The sequence below is a fragment of the Culex quinquefasciatus genome, chromosome 2 (genome assembly GCF_015732765.1).
Source record: "Culex quinquefasciatus strain JHB chromosome 2, VPISU_Cqui_1.0_pri_paternal, whole genome shotgun sequence".
NCBI lineage: Eukaryota > Metazoa > Arthropoda > Insecta > Diptera > Culicidae > Culex > Culex quinquefasciatus.
The window spans coordinates 69,959,321-69,976,008 of record NC_051862.1 but is presented as its reverse complement, the minus strand read 5'-3'; the positions used below and the strand labels follow the sequence as shown (position 1 = coordinate 69,976,008).

Sequence of the window (16,688 nt, the reverse complement as noted above, 5' to 3'; positions counted from 1 at the left end):
ATCGAGTGATTGATTCCCTCTATCAGAAATCAACCAGACAACTCGCCACCGCGTTGACAACAGCTTATTTGGGCAAGAAATTGTTAATTACTCTCTATCATTAGCGGGTCAATCTAATTGGAGTTGTTCTCGAGGTTGTCCGTTACTAGTGGTTGACATGATATTTAACCCACAAAGATCGCCAATGGTGCAATGGAGGTCGACCATGGTGAGGTGCAACAGTGAAGGTTGTTTGCGTAGCATGACTAAAATTAAAAAAAAAATGGATGTCACACGAAATTAAATTGACCAAGGAGCAAACGTCATTGAACGAGAAAATGGAGCTTAGTGTTCAGTGTCTGTGGCTCTGTTACAAAACAAACTGTAATTAATTTGTCTATCATGCTTTTTATCACATAATCTAATAATTGGAATAATTCATATCGTGACATTTAAATGGATGAAATTGCTTTAATGCGTTTTGTCTTTCAATTACAGCAGAAAAAAAAACGTAGGTGATTCTACTGGTTAATTCAGTAGGTCAAATAAGCATTCCAAATAGATACATCGCAACGGGTTTTCGGTTAACGATAGGTCTTTTTAATTATACACTTGCAATGGTTTTCAAACAGTTTCAAGCGAAAAGGACAATTTAACTAATGATTTAGAAAAAATAATGATGTAAAGTTGTGGTCGTCCAAAAATCAACAAAGAAAGATTTAGTGAAAGTCTCGGATTAGTTTTCAAAAAACCCTAAGGGCTATTGGTAAACAAAGTCCTTTTTGCATCGGTATTCGACCTACTTACAAAAAACCAATATCAAAAATGATCGAGATTGTTCATCTTCACGTCCTTCAAGTGCCCCAAACTTAAAATAAACGAAATTTTGTTTCATTTTCGAGAAAAATGAAAATTAGTGTCAGAGGTCACGGTGGCTCGGTGGCTTACGGCTTTTTGAAAACTCACCCGAGAAGTGTACATTTTCTAAATCTTCTAATTTCATAGAATATTTATAAAATATCTTTAAAATAATCCTTTTTTCAAAACGATGGGTGCATGATAGTTTTAAAAAATAGTTGTTTTCTACGTTTACAATGTATAATATTAATTTAAAAACGATAGTGAAACCACCTCAGTGATTGGTGCCTTCCTCGAATAAATGCAAGCAAAATGCTATAAAAGCTTGCTGCCATAAAAGCTGAGGCTAACGAGCTTTTTTGCTGCCACCTATTGAAAATTTGAATAACGTTCAACCCCCATCGAACTCAACCCCCATCGAACTTCAACCCCCATCGAACTCAACGGCAATACATCCGGGGTTTTCGGAACCAACGGTTTTCCCCAGAAAAGCATCAAATTTTCCTAAGCATGCTATGAATGCTTGATGAAAACCGCGGCGCCACATGTCAAACAGCTACCATGTGATTGTAAAATTTGCACCATAACAGTTCTTTTTTCTCATTTGGAGGTTCAGAATACAGCTGAATAGTATCCTGATCACCATGAATGATTATTCTATGGTTCAAAAAGTAATAAAAAGTATTTTTTTATAGGCGATGCTAGTCCACGTGGTAGCTGTTTGACATGTGGCGTCGCGGTGTTCATCAAGCATTCATAGCATGCTAAGGAAAATTTGATGCTTTTCTGGGGAAAACCGTTGGTTCCGAAAACCCCGGATGTATTGCCGTTGAGTTCGATGGGGGTTGAACGAATCGACCTGGTCTCTTTGGGAAAGTTGTTCTCCAGACGATTCCGCTCATTTCTGGCCACCCTAGAAGTTTCTACATGTTTTCCACAGGCCTGTAGGAGCGAATAAATGAAAATTCAAAATTTCCTATAGTAATTTCCATGTAAACTTGAACCCGCTTGAGACAAGCCAGTTTTCAACCAAATGAGCTGAAATTTGGCGTGAGAGTTCCTTTGGGTATGTCCTACAAGGGGAACCACACCAGAACTTGATCTGAGAACTTTTAAAAATCCGTACCCACCCTAGTGTGTATGTGTGTGCGTATTCCCCTTGGTGCTCAAAATTCTTGCCAAGTTTTCTCGGCACTGGCTGATCCGATTTGAGTCAAATAAGTTGCATTCGATCCGGTTTGGTGCTCCATACTGCACTATTGAATTGTTTGAAGATCCGATAATTAGTTCAAAATTTCCGTATAAAAAAGTGTCAGAGTTGCGAATCGGATCTCACATTAATGCATGTTAACTATATCCAGACCACTCATTCGACCCATCGTTAGTTAGGTTATCAAAAGACCTTTCCAACTAGTCCAAAACATTGAAGTTCTGGCAACCCTGTCTCAAGTTATGATCACTTAAATGATATTTATGTACTTTTTTGATGCCGGATCTCACTTAAATGAATGTAAACTATGTCCGGATCCATCATCCAGCCCATCGTTGAAAAGGTCATCAAAAGACCTTTCCAATTTATTACCACTTAAGTGATATTTATGTACTTTTTTGATGCCGGATCTCACTTAAATGAATGTAAACTATGTCCTGATCCTTCATCCAACCCATCGTTGGTTAGGTAATCAAAAGACCTTTCCAACGAGTCCAAAACATTGAAGTTCTGGCAACCCTGTCTCAAGTTATGACCACTTAAGTGATATTTATGTACTTTTTTGATGCCGGATCTCACTTAAATGTACACAGCAAAAAATCAGATGGTAAAATCGCATGCAAAAGCATGCACATCACCTTCGTCAAAATAAACACTTAATATTACACACTGCATTTACAATTTTTGCAAACACAAAAAAAGTTGCAACCGACGGGATTCAAACCCAGCACCAACAGTAAGGACTGGCGCCTTAGCCCACTCGGCCATCAGACCGATGAAAAGCTGTAAGGATAAACGCATATATGAGCTTGACATTTCAGTCAAGTAGGTTTCCCATACTGATGGGCTACATATTTCAGGGTGTAATATTACACATAATTTCATAAAATAATGCAAAGTTTATTTTACACCTAGGCCTTTTACACGCAGCTGGATTACTACTTTTTTAGCTGTGTATGTAAACTATGTCCGGATCCATTATCCAACCCATCGTTGAATAGTTCATCAAAAGACCTTTCCAATGAGTCCAAAACATTGAAGATCTGGCAGCCCTGTCTCAAGTTATGACCACTTAAGTGATATTTATGTACTTTTTTGATGCCGGATCTCACTTAAATGCATGTAAACTATGTCCGGATCCATCTTCCGACCGATCGTTGGTTAGGTAATCAAAAGACCTTTCTAATGAGTCCAAAACATTGAAGATCTGACAACGCTCAGTCTCAAGTTATGACCGCTTAAGTGACATTTTTGTATTTTTTTATTGAGAAACAAGCCTTACCTGACAAAGTTCGTTCTGCCTTTTTTCGTTTGTTGACGTTATTGACTTTTTTGCTTAATCAGCCTCCTGTGATCAAAACTTAATTTTAACCTTTCCCATACAATCTGCAAATTTTCCAGAATCGGTTGTAACTTATTGACACTCACGAACTTACCATACGAACCCAACGCAACAAAGAGCACCTCGATCGGACGTTCCGTGTTGAATTGATTCGCGTTCGAACAAAACTGAACTTCTCCCATTTTTTAGTATGTTATGTAAAAATGTCCGGCGAATCCGATAAAAATATTTCCAGACATAGGTCCAGACTCCGTCAAAACGGCATTTTAATGTTTCATATGCCCTTTTCATATTTTAGTCTAGATTTTTGAAACTTCTTATTATTTTTCTTTGAAAGACCAACTTATCACCTTTCTTTTGCGTCTAAGACAGCTGAAATCGGATAAAATGACGAGGAGATATGATTTTTTGAAAAAAGTGTTTTTTTTGCGAAAATCGACGAAAATTGCCATTTTTCAGACCACCCTAACACGGCGTAGGTCACCCTAATGGCCAAACAAAAAAATACGGGTCTAATTAGTTCGGCCAGGGAAACCCCAGAAAAATTTTGAGCTCGATCCGAGCACTTTTGTTTTTTTCCATGCTGTTTTAGTGGGGAATTGCTATATGACTTGTAGAAAAAAATCATGTTTACACACATTCTCACAGATATTTGCTCAGAGACAAAAAGGAAATAAAAAATTGTAAGAAAGGTATTTAAATAATCATTTCAATCCAAAGTGGTCAAAGAAGTATTTTGGAGCTTTGATGTTAAAAGAACATTTCTAAAGATTTATTTTTTGCTTTTCAGGTGTTTATTAAAACCGCTTTTTGTCAATGTTATTCAAAAACTCCCAAAAGGCAACAAATAAAAAAATAAATGTTTATTGGACCACAAAAAAGGCATTTGTCCAGTTTAACATTTTTACGGCTACACATTAAATTATATTTTCATGACGTCAACTATTTTCAATAATGATGTTAATCATTATTGAAAAAAAACTTGTTTAATGCAACATACAAATTATGTTTATGCTAAAAAAATAGAATAAATATTTTAAATTTTTAGTTGCAAATATTTTTTGAAGTTTATGTTAGTATCTTATAAAGTAACAAATTACAAATCAAAAAATACTATCAGATATGCTCAGGATAATTCACTAAGGCTTAGCATAGCACTGTTTGCTCAAATCGATTTAGTTTCTCCTATTGCCCCCTCCTTACCACCATCGTCAAAATCATTCACTAATTCATTCGACGCGATTCGGAACATGCACACAACGATTAATCATTCAAATTTTTCTATTGTACCCACCACATTCAGGTGTCACTCACATCGTTCTACCGCGTGGGTTAGATTCCGCACCGCGCCTCCATCAACGTAATTGGCCTTTCGCGGGGGACACAACAAACCCAGAGAGTTTGGAAGCCTGGCTATCTCCCTAATCGCCTCGTAGCCAGGTGTGATTAGGCAAACACAACAAAATTAATGTGCTAGACAAACACACGTGTAACACGTGTGTGTGTGTGTTTGCTTGGGGTGACAACGACCATTGCTTAATGCTTCTGGGAATAACAAATAAGTGACCAAGTGAACGAAATTTTGCTTTTTTTGCTTCCATCACTACTGCTAGGTGGATTAGTGGCCCCCTTCTCCCTCTCCCAAATGAGTGGTTGTGGTTTATTTGTCGTGAGATTCAAGTGATAAACGCGCAATGGTTTACAAACCGCCAGGGACCTCCTCGTCGACGCGGACGACCACGCGGAGTCCACCGTCGTCACGTGGCCAGTCGCCAGCGTTCCGCAGCGCGTTCGGCGGAGGTTCCTTCCGCAACGCGAAATCAGTGACCAATCTGAACAACTACCGCGACAACAACACCAACACCCGGAACGTCCGCGGTGGTCGAGGTGGTCTGGGCGGAAGTGTCGAGTCCTTCGCAAATGGTCGTAAAGTGAACAATATCCTCAAGGGATCGACGAGTAGTTCGACCGTGAAGAGGTCGAACAGTTTGAACAACAACAGTAAGAATAACAACAATCGGTCCACCAGCATCGAAAAAATGAATAATGGACTTTACCGTGGCCGGAGTCCGCTACGGAATTCCATGACCAACCTGCAACAACAACAACAACATCATCATCAACCGCCAGCCAAGAATCAGCCGTTCCTGGTGCGGTCCAGAGGAAATGAGTAAGTACCTGTATTCAAACAGTCACGATACTGGTTGGTCATTAGCGGGTTTAACGTATTTATCTAGAATGGGATATCTGGCGGGGAAGTATGGAACTCACAAAACGGTCCAGGTTTGACCTTGACATTAGTTCGTATTCGTCACAGAGACGTGTTTTATTTCGACGTCACGCCCTTAAAAGCGTGCGTTAATAATGTTTCCTCCCAAAAACATGTCCGCAGTAATGGAAAACGGATCGATTAGACGGACAATCAAATCTGCCATAATGGCGTCTCGACGTGAAACGTCAAACACACGACGCGTTTTATAGCAAGTGCCATATTGTTAGAGCGAGTGATTTCAAGCTTGCTTTAAAAAGGCAAATTTCTAGCAAACCTAATCCTGTGAACATGGTTTTCCTCCCCTCTAGTAATTAAAGCAGGTATAAAACATGCCACCAGAAATAGCTGTAGTGGCGTGTTACGCGGGCATTTTTACACTCAAACAACCCTATTCTAAACTATATTCGCCCCCAATCGTCACCTCCGTCGGAGCTGGACTGGAGGGTTACTGACCCTCAGTCACTTGCCAGAAGTGGTTGTGAGGTAGAATTTAAATGAGTCGTGCGAGAACGACCACGGTCCAGACGTCTCATGCTGAGTTGGTTCTTCAGTAGCAGCGTCGGTCCAGGAAGTGATGGATAACCAATTGGAAAATCCAAAGGAGTTATCTCGACATGAAATGGAGACCAGTGTGACTTTTTTCACGACATTTCAGCAATTCTCTACGAAATCGGATGATTTTGTCCATTTTTATTTTTTCACCCATACAAGTCTCCATACAATTTTGGCAGCAGTCCATTTAAAAATGGAACGTAGATGTTCGAAGATCTGAAGCTTTTGAAGGAATTTTTTGATCAATTTGGAGTCTTCGGCAAGTATTGATGAGGACTATTCAGACAAAAATAGGTTCACGGAAAAAATGCTTCTTATTATTATTTTCACAAAAACTACATTTTTCAAATTCCTAAATTTGTTTTCGAGATTTTTTATATGTTTTAGGAAACAAAAACCCGCAACTTTTAAGCCATAGAGAAGTTTGGTAAACATGTTGTCGTCGAGTTACGAAAAAACTAATTTTCATACATAACATTTTTTTTGTCCTCATTTTTTAATGTTAAATTGAATTTGCAATCGAAAAGTAGGGGCACTTTGATCTTGAATTACAGCTTTCATAAAAAGTGTTTTTGACTATTCAAAAGTAATAAATAGCTGAGCTCAAATAAAAGCGAGCAAGCAACTCTCCACTGTTGATACATCTGAAAATGTTGATTTAATAGCGAAAAACGGCAAAAGTGATGAGAATTGGTCATTATGTTTTCAATTATGAGCAATGTAATTAGCTTATACCTGTAAGCCAATACATCCAATTGAAATGTGGTCAAAAACAAACTTATGGGAAATTGGACGAGCTTTCCGGTAAAAATATTTTCGAGACTGAAAAATCAAGTCTGTCATAAAGAAATTGCCAAAAACCATAAAAAAAAACTTTTTTTTCAGCATTTTTATTTTTAAAACCGCTGAAACTTCACAAGAATTGGACTTAGGACAATGGTCAATATGGAGACATTTGTGTAAAATTGTCTGGAAAATCGTCTCTCGTGTTCGGTTTTTAAAAATTTTGATGTTTAGAGCACTTTAAAAAAACAGTTTCAGTAAATGATTTTTGTATTTTTTTAGGTGAGTTTCTCCATTCTGCATTTTTTGTGAGTACCATCTTAGGCTATTTTCACAAAAAAAACTAATCTAATCTAATCAGACCCTAGCGCAGCCAATCTTTCGAAGGGATCCTGGAAAGTGCCTTAGGTTAGACGACGCCTAGCACTCTTCTTGTCATTTATTAACATTTGTAGTGCGCCATTGCATTAGAATGCATTGAAACATCACAAGCGTTAAAGCGGCCAGGCCTACTGCGTAAAGCCGTATCGCAGAGATGATTCGTAATTGGGTTGAGTTTGAGCACTGAGTGTTGATCACTTTTTGATCAGATGCAACGGCTTCGAAATACAGCAATATTTAAATTACGAAATACAAAAATGTTTAAAACACTTACGCCCTTCTCAAATGTCATTATCGAGTGTAACTGGCTCTATATACACAAAAATACTTATATATGCCTAGGATAACATGTCTACAAAGTTTCATTGAAATCGGAGAGGGTCGAGAAAAAAGTACCTAAAAAATTCCTCTTTTGGGCTGGAATTGCTCGGAAGAAAACCAAACCAACCAACTCAAACCAACTGGACGACAGAGCAATTTCTGCGTGTGTTGACCCCACGACGACGCCAACAACACCAAAGTGGGGTGACCACCGCACTCGTATAGGACGCCGCGACGCCTTTCCAAGTTTTTCCCCAAGTGGTCGCGTTGTTGTTGACCTTTGTTCGTTAGTCCTTTTTCGTTCGTGAGCAAACCGGAGCTCTATGATTAATGCTTTACCATGGGTGGTGTCGGTGAGAGCACCTCCACCGTGAGTTGTAAAAGGATTCGCTAGGGGGAAGTAAGTGAGTAGGAATGAGGAGTCGTGCGGACAATGCTGAATTATTTAAACCAAAGTAAATACAACTTTGTAGTCGCAATCTCCCGCTTTGGGCGCAGGTTGCGGGTTTGTTTACCCGAAGTGGAACGATTAGCATACCAAAGTGTGACTAATTGGTTGAAGGTGCAGGAATTACTTTCCCCATGGGTGCACATTTTTTGTTTTGTGAGAAATTTTCTTATGTTTTTGGTTTTCGCCGTCATCGCCGTCAATTTTGAAGTCGGCCTTACTGAAAAAAGGAACTTTTTTGAACAAACTTTCGAAAATCAATTTGAATTCATACACACAAAAATCCAAAACTGAAGTTGCTCAAATTCAATTGCAATTTTATTAACGGAACTCTTTAGTAACACTGTTGCTTCAAAGTCTAGAACAGTTAGAACTAGCATTAATTTTTGGAAGATTTGCCATTTTCTGTGAATATCTGGAGCTCAAACATCTAAACTGCATTTTTGGCGTTTACTCTAAACTTTCTGACAGAAAAAAATATTTATGGTAAACTTTCCTACAAAATAAATCTATTAAAACTTTTGAAAACAGTCAACTCTAAAATAAATTGGAATTAAAAAAAACACAACTTATTTTGAACAAAGGTTCGCTCAAACAAAAAATACAACAAAAAAATTATTTGCGAAAACGTTTCAATTGAATAGCACTGTTTTAAGTTAGAGTCACTACAGTTTTTTTTTTATTTTCATGCTTTTAACATCAAATTCGAGTTCTGTAATCCCATTTGAGTCAAATTTGAACAGTTGATTGCATATTAATTAACAAAATGTATTTTTTCACTAGTTAATAAAAGAGCGTCCAATTTCTCGTCCCGAGAAAAAAATCCCGGGATTTCCCGAAAAAATATATTTCCTTTTCCCGGAGAATTTCCGAAATTCAAGCGGAAGTATGGAGTTTTTTTTTTTGAAAAGGTACAATAAACCAAATTTTCAGTTTTGAGAAGCAAAAACTGGAAATTTGGTTTATTGGATCTTTAAAAAAAATTAAATATTTTATAGTTATTTTTGAAATGAAGCAGAAACCTGGCCTTAACGATCGATTTAAATATAAGTTCAATTTGCTCACTCAAAGTCACCTTAAAAAAAAAGAAAAAAAAGAAGTAAAAAATATATAAATTTTTTTTTAAGTTCCATTTGGCTTCGTGGCGCGATGGTTAGCGGCTTCGGCTGACAATCCTTATGTTTCTCTGGGGCGCGGGTTCGATTCCCGCCTTATCCTCCTGGCCTTCTATCGGATGAGGAAGTAAAACGTCGGTCCATTTGCGTAAAAGAGGTTTTGGGTGACTCACCACACATAACCTTCGGACGCCTAGAAATGAGCAAAAACTTGCAACAGAGCCCACAAAAGACCCGGGGGTCATTAAAGTGGATTGCTCTCTGCTCTTGGTTAACCGAAGAGACATTTTTCCAATACCTTCGGATAATCGAGTCTGGACTGAATTTAATTTGTTTATAATATTATGTTTCTTTTCACTAAAATCTTTTTTAAAAAATAAAAAAGGTGAGCATTGAAAAGCGGACAAGATTAATTAAATTCCACTCAAAAAAAATCCTACATAAGACTCCTCGAATTTTAGTGCGTACCCGATTCGGGGTGAACAACCGCAATTTTCTTGAAATATTCAACTTGAAGAAAGCAAGCTCACTCGATACGCGCGTTTCCCGCTTCCAGCAAATCAGTTACGAAATACTAAAAGCTTCGGTACAATTACTCAAAACATGTCGTCGGTGTGTACTTGTACTTCGCCGTTGGTATGTATATGATACACCTGAACCCATTATCTGCACACCAATATGTGTCGTCATACACCTGGCCAGCACGAAGGATTGATATTGAAATGTATAATGGGGGTTATCGATTTTCCAATGCTGCCACCCCGATTGCCACTCCGGTGGACCCTGGCCGCCCGGCATCCAGGTTAATAGTGTTAACCACAGGGCTCTCTTGCATGCCAAGCCGTTTCGTGCGGACATGTCGTTTCATAAAAAAAAAAATGTAAGGATGACGAAAAAATAGACGATAATTATGAGGAATTATCTCCCTCCCGAAATAACACACATCTGGACAGTGTGAGGAGGGAAAAGCTTTTAAGTTTATTTGTCATTTCACATTATAGCAATTGGCGTTAGAATCCTATGACACACATTTGCTTGAAATTGTTTTTATGAATTGACCCAAAAAGGACCATCCCACGAGCCTTGAAAGTGTTTTCAAACATTTGTGACGACATGCATCCCGAATTATTAATGCATTAGCGCGCGCGTAGCAATACATCGCCACCGACATTCCCGATATTACAACACGTGTTTCCGGCGACCAATTTTTTTGAAGGGGGGGGGGTGGGGGGGGGGGGGGAAATCATGTCCTATGTGCGGCTTCTTATCGGGGTCGATGCAATCGAGCCAACAAACAAATTTGAAGGGTTGTTCGGCTCTTTGCCCGTGGATAAAATCACGGCGGGCATTTTGTTACATATTGTGTGGTGTGGCCAGCAGTCGATAGAATAATTGCCTACACGATACTTTTGGATGTGGGTTAGCGGGCCGGACTGGGGACATAACTTGACACGTTTCACAACGAAATCGGGAACTGAGGAGCATTCCGAAGCGTTAAAGCTAATACGAAATATTATCGGAAACAGTGTTTTAAGTAAAATTAAAAAAAAGATTGCTTTGCAGACTAAAAAATTAGAACTATCAAGCCTAGAAAAACATATAATTTAAGAACTCAATAATTCAAGATTTTCATAATACAAGTACCGTCATCAGGGGTGACATTGGGTCTGGGGGTGAGATTGGGTCATACAAATTTCAGCATTTTTGTATGACCCAATCTCACCCCCATACCCAATGTCACCTCTGATGACGGTACATACGAATTCAAGAATTTAGAGTAAAGAAATTAAAGAATTTAAGAATTTAAGAAATTACGAATTTAAGAATTTAAGAATTTAAGAATTTAAGAATTTAAGAATTTAAGAAATTAAGAATTTAAGAATTTATGAATTTATGAATTTAAGAATTTAAGAATGTAAGAATATAGATTTGGCAACCCTGTCTTGAGATTATTTTTTTTGCTATTTTCAAGAAGAAAACCATGGTAAAGCCATCGCGAAAAGGATTGATTGTTGGAAAACCTTTCAATGAGTCATGTCTGTCTGGAGCAACACTTGAAAGGGGCGTATAAGTATTTTTACAACTGGTACTTTTTGTAGAGACAATGGAAAACTTTATTCAACAACATAAACAAAAATATCTATTGTTTTCCCCTTCGAGTTTTTTGCTAAAATTCTGGAGTTTCAAGAACACTCAAGAAGTCAAAATGGATATTTTGTTTATTGGACATATAAAAAAACAACTCCAATATATGGGGATATTATTTTTCATAAAGAGCAGTTCTCTACGGAATCGGTCTTTTTTCTTTAATTTTAATTTATTTATTTTTTTAATCCGGCTGAAACTTTTTTGGTGCCTTCGCTATGCCCAAAGAAGCCATTTTGCATCATTAGTTTGTCCATATAATTTTCCATACAAATTTGGGAGTTTGATTTGCGATTCCTTTCCGTCGGGTCGTGTTTTTTTTTTCGCGATCGTCGTCGGTGTGTTTTTCGTTTTTTTTTTCGCGTGCGTGTATGTGTGTAAAGGTGCGGCTGGCTCTGGTTGTCATCGATGACAATTGAGTCAGTCTGATTTGCGATGCCTTTCGGTCGGGTCGCAGGGTTTTTTCGCATTCGTCGTCGGTGTGCAATAACAACAAAACCTTATCATACCATTTCAGCTCGATAAACATCGTAACTCGTCGTTCGCTTCGTTAATCAGTACCCCACTAAACATGAATCATGTAAAACTCTTAGGCTGGATTTTCATGGATTATGCAACGACATCGAGAGCACGAGCATCGAACCAACTCGATGCTCATGGCTTGCGTTACTTCATTTAGCTTGGACACAAACCCAAAATCGACTTTCCGGAATAAGGAACACTTGCATGCAAGTTAACGAAGGATGGAAAATGACATATTCAAACGTAAACAAAGCAGCATTGCGCGGCGGTCGGAATTCCAGCACAATTTTTGAAATAAGCTGATGTTGCTCAATAAATAATTTTCAAAAGGTCGTATGAGTAGACTAGCGTCCTATGGGTGATACTGGAATTACTAAAATGGCCATAACTCTGCGAAAACTCAACCAATTTGCTTACTTCTTTGTTAGTTGGACTCGTTAGAATGTCTATTTTCCAAAAATGACCCTCAGAATCAGGAAATAATCAGGTGGGCGGAGATATTCCGGTGAGACACTGGGTAAACAGGGTCAAACATTGTCATTTTTGGGTCTCACACAATTTTGTTAACAGAAATCGTGGTAAAAATACAATTTTTCATGTTACGATCTTGGTTCTACCCACAGAAAGTGCTGACCATGGATTTTGAACCACCGGGGATGTTCCGGATTGGGCGGACATGTTCCCTACCCTGGCGGAACCGGTCAAGGGACGGTCAAAAATAAAACTATTTCTATCATGGCAATATGGGTGTCAAAGTTCATCATTTTCAAAATCGAGCTCATCAATGATCCCCAAAACCACTTTTGGACTGATCTGGCCACTTTGGGACCGGTTCCCGGTACTCCAGTGAAACCCGGAATATGACAAGTTACGGAATTTGCAAAATATAGCTCATCTATGATCCCCAAAACCAAGAAATTTAAGAAATTTAAGAAATTTAAGAAATTTAAGAAATTTAAGAAATTTAAGAAATTTAAGAAATTTAAGAAATTTAAGAAATTTAAGAAATTTAAGAAATTTAAGAAATTTAAGAAATTTAAGAAATTTAAGAAATTTAAGAAATTTAAGAAATTTAAGAAATTTAAGAAATTTAAGAAATTTAAGAAATTTAAGAAATTTAAGAAATTTAAGAAATTTGAGAAATTTAAGAAATTTAAAAATTTTAGAAATTTTAGAAATTTTAGAAATTTTAGAAATTTAAGAAATTTACGAAATTTACGAAATTGAAGAAATTTAAGAAATTTAAGAAATTTAAGAAATTTAAGAAATTTAAGAAATTTAAGAAATTTAAGAAATTTAAGGAATTTAAGAAATTTAAGAAATTTAAGAAATTTAAGAAAAATTTAAGAAATTTAAGAAATTTAAGAAATTTAAGAAATTTAAGAAATTTAAGAAATTTAAGAAATTTAAGAAATTTAAGAAATTTAAGAAATTTAAGAAATTTAAGAAATTTAAGAAATTTAAGAAATTTAAGAAATTTAAGAAATTTAAGAAATTTAAGAAATTTAAGAAATTTAAGAAATTTAAGAAATTTAAGAAATTTAAGAAATTCAAGAAATTTAAGAAATTTAAGAAATTTAAGAAATTTAAGAAATTTAAGAAATTTAAGAAATTTAAGAAATTTAAGAAATTTAAGAAATTTGAGGAATTTAAGAAATTTAAGAAATTTAAGAAATTTAAGAAATTTGAGAAATTTAAGAAATTTAAGAAATTTAAGAAATTTAAGGAATTTAAGAAATTTAAGAAATTTAAGAAATTTAAGAAATTTAAGAAATTTAAGGAATTTAAGAAATTTAAGAAATTTAAGAAATTTAAGAAATTTAAGAAATTTAAGAAATTTAAGAAATTTAAGAAATTTAAGAAATTTAAGAAATTTAAGAAATTTAAGAAATTTAAGAAATTTAAGAAATTTAAGAAATTTAAGAAATTTAAGAAATTTAAGAAATTTAAGAAATTTAAGAAATTTAAGAAATTTAAGAAATTTAAGAAATTTAAGAAATTTAAGAAATTTAAGAAATTTAAGAAATTTAAGAAATTTAAGAAATTTGAGAAATTTAAGAAATTTAAGAAATTTAGAAATTTTAGAAATTTTAGAAATTTAAGAAATTTAAGAAATTTAAGAAATTTAAGAAATTTAAGAAATTTAAGAAATTTAAGAAATTTAAGAAATTTATGAAATTTAAGAAATTTAAGAAATTTAAGAAATTTAAGAAATTTAAGAAATTTAAGAGATTTAAGAAATTTAAGAAATTTAAGAAATTTAAGAAATTTAAGAAATTTAAGAAATTTTACAAATTTTACAAATTTTAGAAATTTTAGAAATTTTAAAAATTTTAGAAATTTTTGGAAATTTAAGAAGTTTAAGAAATTTAAGAAATTTTCGAAATTTAAGAAATTTAAGAAATTTGAGAAATTTGAAATTTAAGAAATTTATGAAAATTAAATTTTATAAATTTTATAAATTTTATAAATTTTATAAATTTTATAAATTTTATAAATTTTATAAATTTTATAAATTTTATAAATTTTATAAATTTTATAAATTTTATAAATTTTATAAATTTTATAAATTTCATAAATTTTATAAATTTCATAAATTTTATAAATTTAATAAATTTTATAAACTTTATAAATTTTATAAGTTTTATAAATTTTATAATTTTATTTATTTTTAAAATTTATAAACCTTGAAAAAAATATAAATTTAATAAATTTGTTATAATTTCATGAATTTTATAAATTTAATAAATTTTGTTTGCATTTTTAATTTTATATATTTAGATAGATTAAATAGATTAAATTAAAAAAAATGAAATATTAGATATTGAAGAAACAATAAAATTTAATTTTATATTTGCTTTTAAAAATATAAACTTTTTTTTATAAATAAGAATTTAGTGTTGTAAAAATGTGATATTTGCATTTTAGAATCTATTTTTGAAGCCAACGGAGTCAAGTTTCGATGCGACTTTGATTCCGGCTTCTGAAAATTCCAAAACCGGCTTCCCGCTCAACTCCACTAGCTCCTCCTTCGCACACTTTCGGATGTTTTGTAAAGCGTTAAATTATTGAATTTATGCTCTTTGTTAATCCATTTTGATTTATTCCTCAATATTTTGAATAAGTTGAAACGTTTTAAAATTGGCAAAAAAGTTTTATTTTTGACTGACCCACCAACTTGATCCGTTCTCAAGGCCTACTTTTCCGTTTTCATCGCCATGATTTCATCTTCTTTCTTTAGCTGCCGTCCTTTTCCTCAGCAACGGGCAGGCCACCCCACCTCCAATGGACTTCGAATTATTCCCCTGGAACTCGCCGATTCGTTCGACGTTTCCATTGACCACCTTCAACTTACTTCGGAACGTACCTATAACCTGGTATTATGGAGCGTTGCACAGGATCTCCTTCACTGCATGAGTCCCTTCTCATTCCTATTCCCTTCAGCATCGTAAACAAGTCCAACCCGAACGTTGCTTCATCGCAAAAGTAGTGAACGCATGTCGTTCCCGCACCACCTGGTTATTTCTCGCCAGCGATCTGGGCGACAGTGCGGGCGCGATCATCATGGTATTATTGTTCACTCTGGAGCTGCTCATCACGGCCAGAAGCTGACAGCCTTTGCCTTTCCGGTTACGTTTGAATCTTTCTTCTTGCCGGAAAAGCACGAACATCGATCGAATCCTTCTTGGAGCCGCCTGCCCTCTAGCCAAAAGGTCTTCCAGCTCCAACATTGCATGGCTCGGGTTAAATCTGCAATATCATGAAGCAATATTTGATTAAAACTGATTGCGATTAGCCTGTGAAGTTGTGTATGCTTACCTTTTTCAAAATTTGCGCACCAAACCGCCTTTTTTTATTTTACTAAGACGACTGCGACCAACCGAAAACAAAATCAGCTGTTTTTATTTGACAACACAGATTTATGACAGATCGTCAAGTTTCGTCAAGTTTCATTTCCATCTCGTTCGCAGCATTACAAAGCGTTAGTATGGGTTTGTGTCCAGGGTGCCGCTGTGATATGAAAAAGCACTGGACGAGCATCGAGTTTCAATGCACTGACATTTTAGCAAAGCATGGTCGTGAGTATGCTTTCGATGTCGGTCGTCTTAAGATGCTCGTGCATCGAAAATGAAAAGTAGGAAAATCGAATTTTCGCGACTTTCCGGCAATAAATATTTGTTTGTATTGTTTATTATACATTAAAAAATCATTTTCAGTCATTTTGTGACACAACCTGATTGAAAAAACTGCGTTTTCGTCCAAATCTGACCACGAGCATCGAAAGACGCTTTCGATGTCGGTCATCAAAAAATCCATGAAAATCCACCCTTAAAAACATCTCAATTAAAAAGTCAGACTGTTAAATCCTTCATCATTTAATTAAAAATAATTTTGGTTCTATCTTTCCACAGCCGGCTGTCTAAGATTAAACCATTTCAATTAAAAGTTAACAGCCGATAAACGGAAATGTCTCATCCGCAGCATCCGATTGCTTGCCTTGAGAATAAAACATAATACCTTCAACAAACACTATGATTTTGGGTCGCATCATCATCTTCTATGATGAATCCTGACCAAACACCCTATCCTGCTAACAAATTTTCAGGTTCCTGGCGCTTGTGGGGTGTAAGCACAGAGTAAATCAGCTGCCCTAGTAGCAACCTGCGCTAACTAACATTCCCGTCCCTTAAAATCGAGATCTACAAACTGACATGGCGGGCGCCGTTGGTGGCCAATGACTGTTACCTATTCGCAACTGA

At 35.5% G+C, this 16,688-nt stretch overlaps 2 protein-coding genes across 8 annotated transcripts in view; one reads left to right on the top strand and one right to left on the bottom strand.

Annotated features, from left to right (window-relative positions):
• LOC119767962 (zinc finger protein Xfin-like) overlaps positions 1-16,688 on the bottom strand; it is a 62,873-nt gene that overhangs the window by 20,716 nt on the left and 25,469 nt on the right. The window lies entirely within an intron of this gene.
• LOC6050648 (kinesin-like protein KIF12) overlaps positions 1-16,688 on the top strand; it is a 44,934-nt gene that overhangs the window by 3,709 nt on the left and 24,537 nt on the right. For 4 of the 6 annotated variants that reach the window (XM_038258059.1, XM_038258063.1, XM_038258057.1 and 1 more), the window contains exon 2: positions 4,693-5,559. In XM_038258059.1, the coding sequence (XP_038113987.1) occupies positions 5,084-5,559 (476 nt within the window). In that variant the 5' untranslated portion in view covers positions 4,693-5,083. The remainder of the gene's footprint in view (positions 1-4,692; positions 5,560-16,688) is intronic. The other 2 variants (XM_038258062.1, XM_038258061.1) reach the window with 1 other exon arrangement.